This window comes from Phocoena phocoena, chromosome 3 (genome assembly GCF_963924675.1).
Source record: "Phocoena phocoena chromosome 3, mPhoPho1.1, whole genome shotgun sequence".
NCBI classification, from domain to species: domain Eukaryota; kingdom Metazoa; phylum Chordata; class Mammalia; order Artiodactyla; family Phocoenidae; genus Phocoena; species Phocoena phocoena.
In genome coordinates this window covers 64,511,849-64,525,143 of record NC_089221.1, presented here as the reverse complement: position 1 = coordinate 64,525,143, position 13,295 = coordinate 64,511,849, and the positions used below count along the sequence as shown (strand labels likewise).

General features: G+C 35.5%; 1 protein-coding gene across 1 annotated transcript in view; it reads right to left on the bottom strand.

Annotated features, from left to right (window-relative positions):
- MSH3 (mutS homolog 3) overlaps positions 1–13,295 on the bottom strand; it is a 183,074-nt gene that overhangs the window by 26,865 nt on the left and 142,914 nt on the right. Inside the window, exon 20 of the mRNA XM_065874063.1 lies at positions 7,336–7,493. Within this exon, the coding sequence (XP_065730135.1) occupies positions 7,336–7,493 (158 nt within the window). The remainder of the gene's footprint in view (positions 1–7,335; positions 7,494–13,295) is intronic.

Here is a 13,295-nt window from a genome sequence, read left to right as displayed (position 1 = left end):
CAAGTAATTCGCCAAAGGTCAGATAGTTGTTAAGTAGCAAAAGTGGGCTTTGTACCCAACTATAACACTTTTTTTTTTTTTTTTAATTCCATGATACCATACTTCTTTCAAGGCTCTAGATGAATGAAGTAACTAGCACACAGTCAGGGAATTGGTGAACTTGTATTGAGACCTGAGCTTTCTGGCTCTAAAGCTTTCATCCTTTCCCACACATAACCTATCTACTCACATTTTAGGAGCACTTATTATTAGCAAGGGATAAGAGAATCCTACTGACCCATCCAGAACTGGGCAAAGTCTGGGATTTTACCCTATTTATATCAAGTTAAGCCAATATGGTTTCACAGATGCTAGCAAAAGACATGAAAATCCTGAATCAGAAACAACGGACTTTTACCCATATTGGTTTGCATCAGCTGTCAAGTTCCGTAAGGGCAAGGCAAAGGGCTCACCATGGATGCTGTGCATGCAGTGGGTTGTATTACAAGGCAGAAAACTGAACTTGAGGATTCACTACGTGTACAACAAAAAGAAGCAAGCTTCCTCTTTGTGGGGAGATGTTATTACCTCTTCCCTCAAGACTGCTTGCTGCAAGCCCAACCCTGACAAATGCCCAGGTAGGGAGCAATCAGGGGCTTTCTTGGTGTACTCAGTAGGGACATGCAGGGACACTCAGGGCCTATGGCAGACTGCTTTTATAAACATGACCTTAAGGTCCATGAAACAACAGCTACTTAAATGGTAAAGCATAAGAGAGTGTCCCATATTTCAGTGTTTATATCTTTATATCCTTTAACTGACTGAAATGATTCTTTGCTAATTAATGTTTTAAGGTTGTGACCAATCTTGCAGTATAGGGACTTCCCTGGTGGTCCAGTGGGTAAGACTGCGCTCCCAATGCAGGGGGCCCAGGTTCGATCCCTGGTCAGGGAACTAGATCCCGCATGCATGCCACAACTAAGAAGTCCGCATGCCGCAACTAAAAAGATCCTGCATGCCGCAACAAAGATCCCGTGTGCCGCAGCTAAGACCCAGTGCAGCCCTTCCCCCACAAAAAAATCCTGAAGTATAAAAGGTCAATATCTCCCTGTGTTTCAGATAGATCTAGATATTCAAATAGATTAAGGTTTGATTTGTTTGCCCAGACTTCATAGCTTGTGTTACAAACTTTGGCCAAATGTCTGGTCGTCTCTCTTTTCATGACATTAGCAGCCATTTCTAATTATTGCCTAGATCTATAACTACATTAGGGATTGCAAAAAAAGAGAGGGGGTGATAGTCTAATACTACTATTCCTTCTCTGTTAGCTGGAACACTTCCATAAAGAGAAAATTCTTCTCATAATATTTTTGGAAAGGCATGGTAGCTGCATGATTCTTCCCCTTTATTTTTCAATTTTTATTCTCCAAAGTGACTAATGATTTTTTGTTTTAAGTATCATGAATTCATTCTAATATCCTCTAAGGTGACTGATGCATTTTTTTAGAATCATAAATTCATGGACATAACATATTCCACTGGATACCCCTCTTAAACATGTTCAAGTCTACCACTCAAAAATAAAACAAGTCCCTTATTGGATCTCTCACCCTGTCTTCCCAGCCAATCTGCTCCAGGGTCACCTACAAACTCTATATCCTAACCTCTCACTTACTCTCTAACCCTCTTTAACTGGAGTGAGGCCCCACCACTCCACCATAACAGCTCTTGCAAAGGTCACTAGTCATATCCATTTTGCTAAAACCAAGGTGGACTTTTCAGGCTTCATCTCTTTCAGTCTTTCAGTGCTGTGGACCACTTCCTTCCTCCTTGAAGCACTTTTCCCCGTGCCCCCATGACACTGGGATGTCCTGGTTTTCCCCTACCTCTCTGGGTACTCCTTCTTTGTTGGTTTTTCAAGCTTATCTTCTTACTCAGCAATGACATGTTGGCAGTTCTAAGGCTCAGCCTTGGAACATTATCTTCTTCACTATATTTACTCTCTGCCAACATGATCTCATCCACACCCAGGATCTCACTTCCCACTTATACAAAGATGTCTCACAACAAATCTATATTGTTACCTTTCATCTCTCTCTCTGAACTCAAACTTTACATCCAACTGACTACATGACAGCTTCCCTATGGTCTCAGAGTATTGCTACCTACTGCATACAAAAACCAAGTCAATACTCAGCCATAAAAAAGAACAAAATAATGCCATTTGCAGCAACACAGATGGACCTAGAGATTAGCATACTAAGTAAAATAAGTCAAAGACAAGTATATGATATCACTCATATGTGGAATCTAATTTTTAAAAATGATACAAATAACTTATTTACAAAACAGAAACAGACTCACAGATTTCCAAAACAAATTTATGGTTACCAAAGGGGAAATGAGTGGGGGAGGGATAAATTAGGAGCTTGTGATTAACATATACACACTACTGTATATAAAATAGATAACCAACAAGGACCTACTGTATAGGTCCTATTGAATATTCTGTAATAACCTACATGGGTAAACAATCTGAAAAAGAATGAATATATGTATAACTGAATCACTTTGCTGTATGCCTGAAACTAACACAACATTGTAAATCAAAAAACCAAAAATAAAGTCAGGATCCAAGGAAAAAAAATCACTCTCTTCCAGTAAATGCCGGCATTCTCCACCCAGATGCACAAACCACTGTCGTCGCTGAAAACTCCATTTATCTCAGCCTCACATCCCATCTATCACCAAATCCTGTTGATTTATTTCCTGTTATTTATTACCTTTCAAATACGACTCCTTTCCATTTAAACTAACACTACAACCCAGTCCAAACTACTGATACCTCTCACCAAGGCCACCGCAAGGGCCTACTGATAAGACTGCACTGATCAACTGTGTCCTTCCTCCAAACATTCTCTGCATTTCAGCCAATGTAGATGTGATCATACCAAGCCCTGCTTAAAACCCTTCAATGGTTTCCCATGGCTCTTACACAGACTCCTAACACGGCCTACACTTTGTGTAACTTGCCCTTACCTATCGTCTTCAGCTTCATGGAGAATCTTGCTCCCCTAGAGGGCCACCCTTCAGCTGCTGTCTCACTATAGTTTTTTTTAATGTGAAAGAACATTTGCACACGCTGCTTTCTTGGTCTGAAATGCTCTTCTTTCCTTTGGTTAGTTAACGCCTCCTTCAGATTACACATCACTTGCTAAAGGAAGCCTCCTCCTGACGTTCCTGACCAGATCAGGTCCCAGCACCACAGGCTGCCACAGCCTCATATACCTAGCCTTTGTAGACTTGTCACAGCTGCAATTTTACATTTCTTTATACAAGTTTTTGGCTTATGCTGATCTTCTCCATCAGGTAAACTTCATGGGAACAGAAACTATGATTGCTTTGTATTCTGAGTGCTTGTCATATGTTAGATGCCAAGTTAGTATATGTTGGATGAATGAACAAATGAAAATGAATGGATAAAGATCCAAATTTGTTGAATTAATGCACTTCGTCCTTTTCCAGAAGGTTTATATTTGCTCTCATCGAATATACTTTATATAAATATTTTACATATATAGAACAGGTTCTATACATTAGTAAGAATTTTATTATACTAATATTATAAATATGTTATAATCACAAAGGTTAGTTATTGTTATTATCATTGAATTCATTCCTTGTGGCAGAAACTATTTTCTGGTTACCTCTAAATCCATTCCTAAACACCTGTCCCTTGCCTAACTCCGTTACAAAAGCTGGATAAAATCAAATTCATACTTTGTTTTGCTTGTAATTATGGCCATGAGACACAGCGCTGGTTAGCGAAATGTAAGTGAAAGTTTTCTGGGAGGCTTCTGAAAAGGTACTGATTTCCTGAAAAAAAGGAGAAGCTTTTGCATTCCTTTTCCCTTTTTCCTCATATGAATATCAATGTGATGTCTGGAGTCACAGCAACTATCTTGCAACTATGAGGAGAAGACAACAAAACTGCAGAGCCACTGAAACATCAGAAGTGGTCACCTACTTCAAGCTTCCTTGTTAAATGAGAAAAGTTAAGCCTTATTTTCTTTTCTATTACTTGTATCTAAAAACATTCCTGATATTCTGCTAACAAGATTCTCTTCCAGACAAATTACCTTACATTGCCCAAGATATTTTTTCTCTTTCTTTTTATTTTTCTCTTCCTTTTATCTTTTTTCTATTGATGAAATTTCTCTTGTCACTCCTCCTAATAATGTAACCAAAATAAAATACCTAGTATTTTTTCTTAGGAAATAGAAAATTAATTATAATGTTAAAAACTAAAGAAATATTTTTAAAATTTATTATATTGAGTTCATTTACAAATATATGGAGATCAAAATAACATCTGTTTGGTGATACGGCATCAAATATTGGGTTGGCCAAAAAGTGTCTTCGGTTTTTAAGTCAAAAGAAAAGACACATTTTTCATTTTCACCAAGAACTTTTTTTTTTTTTTTTATTTACTTATTTTTGGCTGCATTGGGTCTCCATTGCTGTACGTGGGTGCAAGCTACTCTTCATTGCAGTGCGCGGCCCTCTCACTGCGGTGGCTTCTTTTGTTGCGGAGCACAGGCTCTAGAGCGCAGGCCCAGCAGCTGTGGTGCACGGGCCCAGCCGCTCTGCAGCATGTGGGATCCTCCTGGACCAGGGCCTGAACCCGTGTCCCCTGCACTGGCAGGCGGACTCCCAACCACTGCACCACCAGGGAAGCCCTCACCAAGAACTTTATTGAACAACATATTTACTGTTTTGTTCCACTACCTTCTGCCATTTTTCAGGCAACTTCATAATTCCATCTTCCCAAAAATTTTTATCTTTTTGAGCAAAGAACTGTTTACAGTCTTCCAGGGAATTGAAATTTTTTCCTTTAAGAGAATTTTGTAAAGACCGAAATAAATGTAAATCTGAAGGTGCAATGTCTCATGAATACAGTGGATGAATTAGAACTTCCTGGCCAAGCTGTGACAGTTTTTGCCTGGTCATCAAAGAAACATGTGGTCTTGTGTTATCCTGATGGAAGACAATGCATTTTCTGTTGACTAATTATGGACACTTTTCATAGAGTGCTGCTTTCAGTTGGTCTAAATGGGAGCCGTACTTGTTGGAATTAATCGTTTGGTTTTCCGGAAGGAGCTCGTAACAGAGGACTCCCTTCCAATCCCACGATACACACAATACATCACCTTCTTTGGATGAAGACCAGCCTTTGGTGTGGTTGGTAGCGGTTCATTTCGCCTGCCCCACGATCTCTTGCATTCCACATGATTGTACAATATCCACTTTTCATTGCCCGTCACAACTTGTTTTAAAAACAGAACATTTTCATTACGTTTCAGTAGAGAATCGGACGTGGAAATACAGTCAAGAAGGTTTTTTTCACTTAACTTACGTGGAACCCAAACATCAAAGCGATTAACATAACCAAGCTGGTGCAAATGATTTTCAATGCTTGATTTGGATATTTTGAGTATGTCGGTATCTCCTGGTATCTCCTGGGTATCTCAACGTGGTATAACGTTGATTGTTCTCATTGAATGTCTCGATTTGATCGCTATCAACTTCTACTGGTCTACCTGACCGTGGAGCATCGTCCAGCAAGAAATCTCCACAACAAAACTTCACAAACCACTTTTGACACATTTGATCAGTCACAGCACCCTCTCCATACATGCAAAATCTTTTTTTGCGTTTCAGTTGCCTTTTTACCTTCCTTGAAATAATAAAGCATAAAACACTGAAAATGTTGCTTTCTTCTTCCATCTTCAATATTAAAATGGCTACATAAAAATTCACCAATTTTGATGTTTTTTTTAAATGCACGCTGATGTGACAGCTGTCACAATACAATCTAACAAAACTGTTTCAAATGAAGTTAAAGACAGCTAAGAACTACTAGAGCCATCTTACGGTAAAAAAGGAACAAACCTTTTAGCCAACCCAACAGAATTTAGGTTGTTTTGCTTTGTTCATTCTCTGATTAAAACCCAAGCCTTAAAGTGTTTTAATGTCTACTCAACTGCATGAACCTTAGCATGTGATATATTCTGATGTGTTCAAGGGTCAAATATTAAATAAGCAGGAAAATAAATCAGACACTCTACACATATACTTTGACTATACACTATAGACTATATTTACCTTTTTCTAAAAATGTAAGTATAAGAAGTATAAATAATATTTTAAGAACTGATAAATCTGAGTAAATAGATTAAACTATGAATCCTAATTGGTGAGACCACGATATTTCACCTATATTCCTAATATGGCATGCAATTTAGGTTTATAGGTTGAGGGTAAATCTTAGCCAGTTGTATGTTATGTCCTTAGAGCAAAAAAGAATATGAATTAAATTATCTTGGGCCAGTGCCTTTTCCAGTCTGTTGTCAGTTCCCGACCTATAAAATAAGGAGGGTAGACTAGGTTGCAGACTGCTTTATAGAGCCTAGAAGCCAAGTCTCCAAGCCTTCTACCTCTTTTTTTTTAAATTAAGAAAAATTTTATTTTATATTGCAGTATAGTTGATTTACAATGTTGTGTTAGTTTTAGGTGTATAGCAAAGTGATTTAGTTATACATATACATATATCTATTCTTTTTCAGATTCTTTTCCCATATAGGTTATTACAGAGTATTGAGTAGAGTTCCCTGTGCTGTACAGTAGGTCCTTGTTGTTTATCTATTTTATATATAGTAATGTGTATATGTTAATTCTAACCTCCTAATTTATCCCTCCCTCCACCTTTCCCCTTTAGTAACCATAAGTTTGTTTTCTAAGTCTGTGAGTCTGTTTCTGTTTTGTAAATAAGTTCATTTGTATCATTGTTTAGATTCCACATATAAGTGATATATGATATTTGTCTTTGTCTGACTTACTTCACTTAATATAATTTCTAGGTCCATCCATGTTGCTGCAAATGGCATTACTTCATTCTGTTTTATGGCTGAGTAATATTCCATTGTATATATGTACCACACCTTCTTTATCCATTCATCTGTCGATGGACATTTAGGTTCAAGCCTTCTACCTCTGATTAAGGCAGAGCAGATCTGCTTTTATCTGTTTAATTTTCAACTTCTACAAATAATTTCCTTTAAGAAAGAACTCGGTTACTAACAACAAGTTGAAAATGACCAGAAAAAATGATCTCCTAGGTCTCTTCTGATATTAATTTCATGATGAAATGATTTCTTTAAGTTCCGAAATTTTAAATAGCAAAATCCTATATAGCAAATCTGTTCACCTAACTATGTACGTAAGAAGAAAATTCATGTGACGACGTGGGCTTGACTTATTGTCAGAAATATATTCAAACAGAACTAATGTTTTTACCTTGTGAAAATGCCATCCACAATTCCAATTGTTGCTTCCTCTGCCGGAACATAGGAGCCAATCTGAGCCATGATAGTAATCAATGCAACTTGCTTTATGTAGGAGCTCTTTCCACCCATGTTTGGTCCAGTAATTATCATTACTCTCTCTGAGTCCCCCTAGAAAATTAAAAAGCAATTTCACTTATTGTACTAGAGGGGCTTCTATGTAATAGCTACAATTTATTCCATAAATGAGAATGCATTAGGCAAAAGATTAAGGTGTCGTGTTTAAATATGTCACCCATTAAGTATCACAAAAGGAAAGAGGACCTCTTTGTTTTCAACTTGACCTGTGCTATTACAGAACAGTGAAGTCTTAGCAGCACACATGGTTCTTTCTGGACTTAAAAAAGGAAATAACAAGAAGCAACCCAAACGAGATAAATACTATGGCTTTCTCTTTAAATAATCATTAATCTGCCTATGTCTGTTTTTTATATTACTTACATTTAAAATCTATCAATTTCCATTTGTCCATACTAAAATTATAGGTATTACACATCTAATTGCAGAAAGCCCTAATCTGGGTTGGTAGCACATGAATATTTTCAGTTAAAGAGGGATAACTGCTAAAGGGATGGATAATACCAAATTCTAGATATTGGTTTTATCAGGATTTAATTACTCACTGGTATTTCACCAGAATAAGTGAAAATGGGAGAAAAGCTGCAACACTTGCTATGATTTAATTTCTAGAACTTACCTGTATTAGCTAATTCTAGTACTTGCCATGTATAGACTCATCCTAAGAGAAACTGTCCAGCTGCAGCCCCCAACAGAGGAGTTAGCCTAAGGCATCCATGTGCTATGCTATGTGGACCCACCACTCTTGGCAATACCTGCCTGGTCAAGAGTAACCAATCGGTAACTGACCAACAGCCTAAGAGGTGGCTTCACATATCGGTCTTCTGAAACTACTCAACTAATCTCTTGGGAGCTGAAATCGAGAACCATGGAGAGGTTCAGTCAAACTGGGGGAGAGGTTGAAAAGAAACACAAAATGAGGCTACGAGGCACTGGGGACCATGAGTAAGAAGTTATGAGTAACCAAAAGGTAGGGCAGGGAAAGAAAAAATACAGAAGAGGCAAGAGGAATTAAGAAACTTCATGCAAATAATGGGGGCATTAGAGTAAAGCATTAGAAAGTCTTACTATTAAAGGTATTAAAAAGTAAACCTGTTCCCATCTCTAAAGATATCCCATATCCTTATTAACCATACATTTCCAGTCTCCCTAAAGCCAAGGTATACTAGAGATCTTGCTCTTCCTGTGTGATTCCTTTCTCTTAGGATTACATATGGCTTTATAATGAGCCTCATGAATCTCCATTACTTGAAGGAACTTGAGTGAATCTGTGTTTCTTGGAACAGAAAGAGCCTAGCACAGTAAGAGCAAAGGAAACAAACTTGGTACAAGTAGAATGATAAAACTTATGATTAAAATTTTTAAAATTCTCCTACAGATGTTAAAAAATAATAAGCCTATTATAAACAGATGAACATTTGGCATATGAAATGTTTTGAAAATTCAAATTAAATGAACAGATTTCTTTTTTAAAATTGACAGAAATTACACAAGAAATAGAAAATCTGAATAATCCTATACCTATTGAAGAATTAAATCTGTAATTAAAAGCCCTTCCAAAAGAAAAACCCCAAACCCAGATAACTTCCCCACTGAATTCTTGTAAACATATAAGAAACAAATAGCACCAATCTTACAAAAACTCTTCTAGAGAAGAGAACAAGAGGGAACTCTTCCCAAATCACTTCCGAAAGCCAACATAATCTTGACATCAAAACCTGACAAGAGCATTACAAGAAAAAAAATACAGGTCAGTTTCATCCATAAATATATAATATATGTAAGACTCCTTAATAAAATATTAATAAAACAATCCAAGGATATACAAACCATTTAGAATTTTTGAGGAATGTAAGGTTGGTTTAATATTCAAAAGCCAATCAACGTAATTCACCACATTAACAGAATACAGAAATCATGATGCTCTCCAATGACACAAAGAAAGCATCTGATAAAATTCAATATCCATTCATTTAAAAAATTGCAAGAAAAGGAAATAAAAGGTATAAGAATTGGAAAGAAAATGATGAAATTACGAAACTGTCATTATTCCTACATAAAGGAATAATGACATACAGGAAAAACTGTGTTTCCAGAAAAATCTAAAGTAATCTATGAAAATTATTAGAATTGACAAATGAATTGAGCAAGAGCTCTGGGCGTAAGTTCAGTATTCAAATGCCAACTTTATTTCTACATTTTAGCAACAATTACAAATTTTAAAAATTTAATGATATAATTTACCATAGTATCAAAAGAAATCAAATACCTAGGAACAAACCTAACAAAATGACCAAGACTTCTAAAGAGAAAACTACAAAACATTATTGAAAGAAATTAAAGAAGGCCTAAGTAAATTAAAGGAAGCACCATGTTCATAGACTAGAAGGCTCAATATTGTAATGCTACAATAATTAAACTGGTGTGATTCCGGCACAGACACAAATAGACCAGTGGAACAGAATACAGTCCAGAACAGACTGACATGTATACAGTTTCCTGACTTACAACAAAAGTGACACTGTAGCACAGTGGACAAAGGATGTTCCTTTTAATAACTAATGCTGAGTCAAAAAGATATCCATATAGAAAAATTTTAAATCTTGATTTCTTAAATTACATCATAAAAATTAATTCCAGGTGGATTACAGATTTGAAAGACAGGGAAAAACTATAAGGTTATTAGACAATAACATATGACCTTGGGGTAGATGAAGATTTCATAAGCTGATCATGAATCACAATTAATTGTAAAGAAAAACGCTGAAAATTAGAGTACATTAAAATTAAGAACTTTTATTCATTAAAAGATGTAATTAAGAGAATGAAAAATTATGGAATAGAAGATATATGTACTAAGTATTTCCCAAAGACCCGAATACAGTATACAAAATGAACTCCCACAAATCAAAAGAAAGACAACGTCAAGAAATATGGCTGAAAAAAAAATTTTTAAATGACAAGAGAGGGACTTCCCTGGTGGTCCAGTGGTAAAGAATCCATCCTGCAATGTAGGGGACGTGGGTTCGATCCCTGGTTGGAGAACTAAGGTCCCACATGCCATGGGGCAACTAAGCTCATGTGCCACAACTGCTGAGCTTGATGAGCGCCTCAACTAGAGAGCCCTGCATGCCACAAACTACAGAGCCCACATGCTCTGGAGCCCATGTGCCACAACTACAGAGAGAAAACCTGCAAGCCACAACTAGACAGAAGCCCATGTGCTGCAGTGCAAGATCCCACAGGCCACAACAAAGACCTCGCAGTGCCACAACTAAAGACCCAATGCAGCCTAAATGAATGAATGAATGAATGACAAGAGAAAAAACACAAATGGCCAGTAAGATGACATCATTGAAATCATTAAGAAAATGTAAACCAAATCAGAGAGACCACATCACTTCACTAAATGGCTAAAGTTAAAACCAAAAACTGCCAGTATTAAGCTTTGGCAAAGATGCAAAACAAATGGAATTTTTATATACTGCTACTGGGGAAGTAAATTGTACACTATTTTGGGAAACTGTTTGGCAGAATCTATTAAAGCTGAAAGTAAACATATCTGAACAATTCTGCTCTTAGGTACATGTCTAACAGAAATGTATACGATGTATATTAAAAAAAATGTAAAAGAATGTTCACAGTAATACTTTTCATAATAGTACTAAACTGGAAGTAACTCAAATGTTTATCAATAGAACAGAAAAGTTATGTATTTATACAATGAAATTCTCTATGACAATGGAAATAAATAATATGCAAAAAATACGGATGAACTGTATAAAACCAATGTTGAATCAAAGAAGCCAGAGACATTGTATGTCTCTATTAATATAAGGCTCAAAAACAAGCAAAAATAACCAAAATTATTATTCTTTGGTAAAAGATATTAGGACAGTGATTAACTTTCAGGGGGGAAGTAGCTACTGGGAGGCCTTCTCATACTCTACAAGTGGAGCTTTTAGAATGTGTTCATTTCCATTCTATTGTTCTACTTCTCAACCTGGTTTTGGGATACTCAAATGGGTACACTTTGTGAAAATTCACTAAGCTGTACACTTATGATTTGTGCATAATTCTGTATATTTCAATAAAGGTTATTTTAAAAAGGAAATGAATATATTCTCACAAATTAATATACCAAGCAATACAATTCTAGAAGTTAATTTTGAAATTTCTTTGATAGATTAAAAACAAACAAACAAAAAACAAAGGAAAGTCAATACAATTTTGAAGAACCACAATTGTGAGAGGAGACTTTGTAATAAAGCTATAGTAATTAAAAGTGCAATATTGCTTTAGGCACAGGTAAACATAGCAGTAACAGAAAGCCCGGACACAAACGTATACATGGCACTTGGTATTTTGCTTATTTTATACGTAAGCAAAAAAGATACCATGGTTCAATAAACAATGGTGGGACAATTGGGTATCCATATGATAATTGAGTTAGGCTTGAATCTCACAGAGTCCCTAAATCGAATCTAGATGGATGAAAGAAAGAAATGTGAAAAGCAAATCTTAAACTTTTAGAAGAAAACATGGGAGAACGACTTAATGACATGAAGGTAGAGAATGATTTACTGAACAAGATAGGAAAAGCAACACAAAAATATAAATCATACAGGAAAAGACTAAAACATTTGATTAAATTTTTAAAACCACTGTTAAAAGCAGTCATCAAACACAAAATGAAAAGGCATATAACAAAGAAGTAGTACTCCTACTTATTAATAATACCAAAACAATGGAAAAATGGGCAAAGGACATGAATATGATATTTATAAAAAAAAGAAGCATGAAAGGCCAAAAACATGTTAATCAGGGAAAGGAAAATGAAATCAGCAGTATTTTCAAGGGACCTATTCCTTACATTCATATGAAAAAATAAAGAAATATCCATAGTGAAAACTTTTGAAGGAATAATTTTAAGAAATAACTTTTTACTTTCATCATACCATCAAAAAGTTTAAAAGTCTGTTTACATAGCATGTTGGCAAGAATGTGGACAGCAATTTGGAAATGTTTACTGATGTTAAAGAGTCCATATACTGGTACATATGACACAGCAATTCCTCTTTTAGAAATCTAGGAAAATACACAAGCGCTCAAAAAGACATTTATAAAGCTGTTCACTCTAATACTGTTTGTATTCGTCATAGACAAAACATAGAAATTGTCTATCACTAGGAAAATGAAAAGATCTACTTTGTACAATTATTAAAACAATTATTTACAAGGTAGAATACAATAAGATAGGTTCAGTGGCACATATTTATGTAAACTTTAAGTATATACGAAAATATTTATATAGTATTAAGATACATCTATATCAAAGAATAAAAGCCATACATAAGGATAATAAATAACATCAGGATAATGGTTGCCAATGACGGCAGGAGGTAAAGAGGGAGGAAAAGAGATGGCAGTTAATTACATATGACCTTAGCTCTATGTATACTATTTTATTCACTTAAAAAAACCCTAAATTATTACAAAATATCAGTCTCTATGATATCTGAGGGGTAAATGAATGTTATACTGTTTTCTGTACCTTTCCACTTGTTTGAAATATCAGGTAGTTGAAAGTTATTTAAGTGAATTACTTTAAGATTTAATTATTTCATGGATAATCACGAACAATCAAGTAACTCTTTGCAAAAACACATATAATTTCAGAAAAATTCACATAAGTTCCAAACGACATTTTGTTACTTAGATTTCCAGCATATTATACAAAAACAAAGTACTATAGAAAAGCACATAATGGAAAGTGAAAGAATATAACACAAAGGAGATAACCCACAGAAGGGTTACACGTGCCTTGCTAAGACC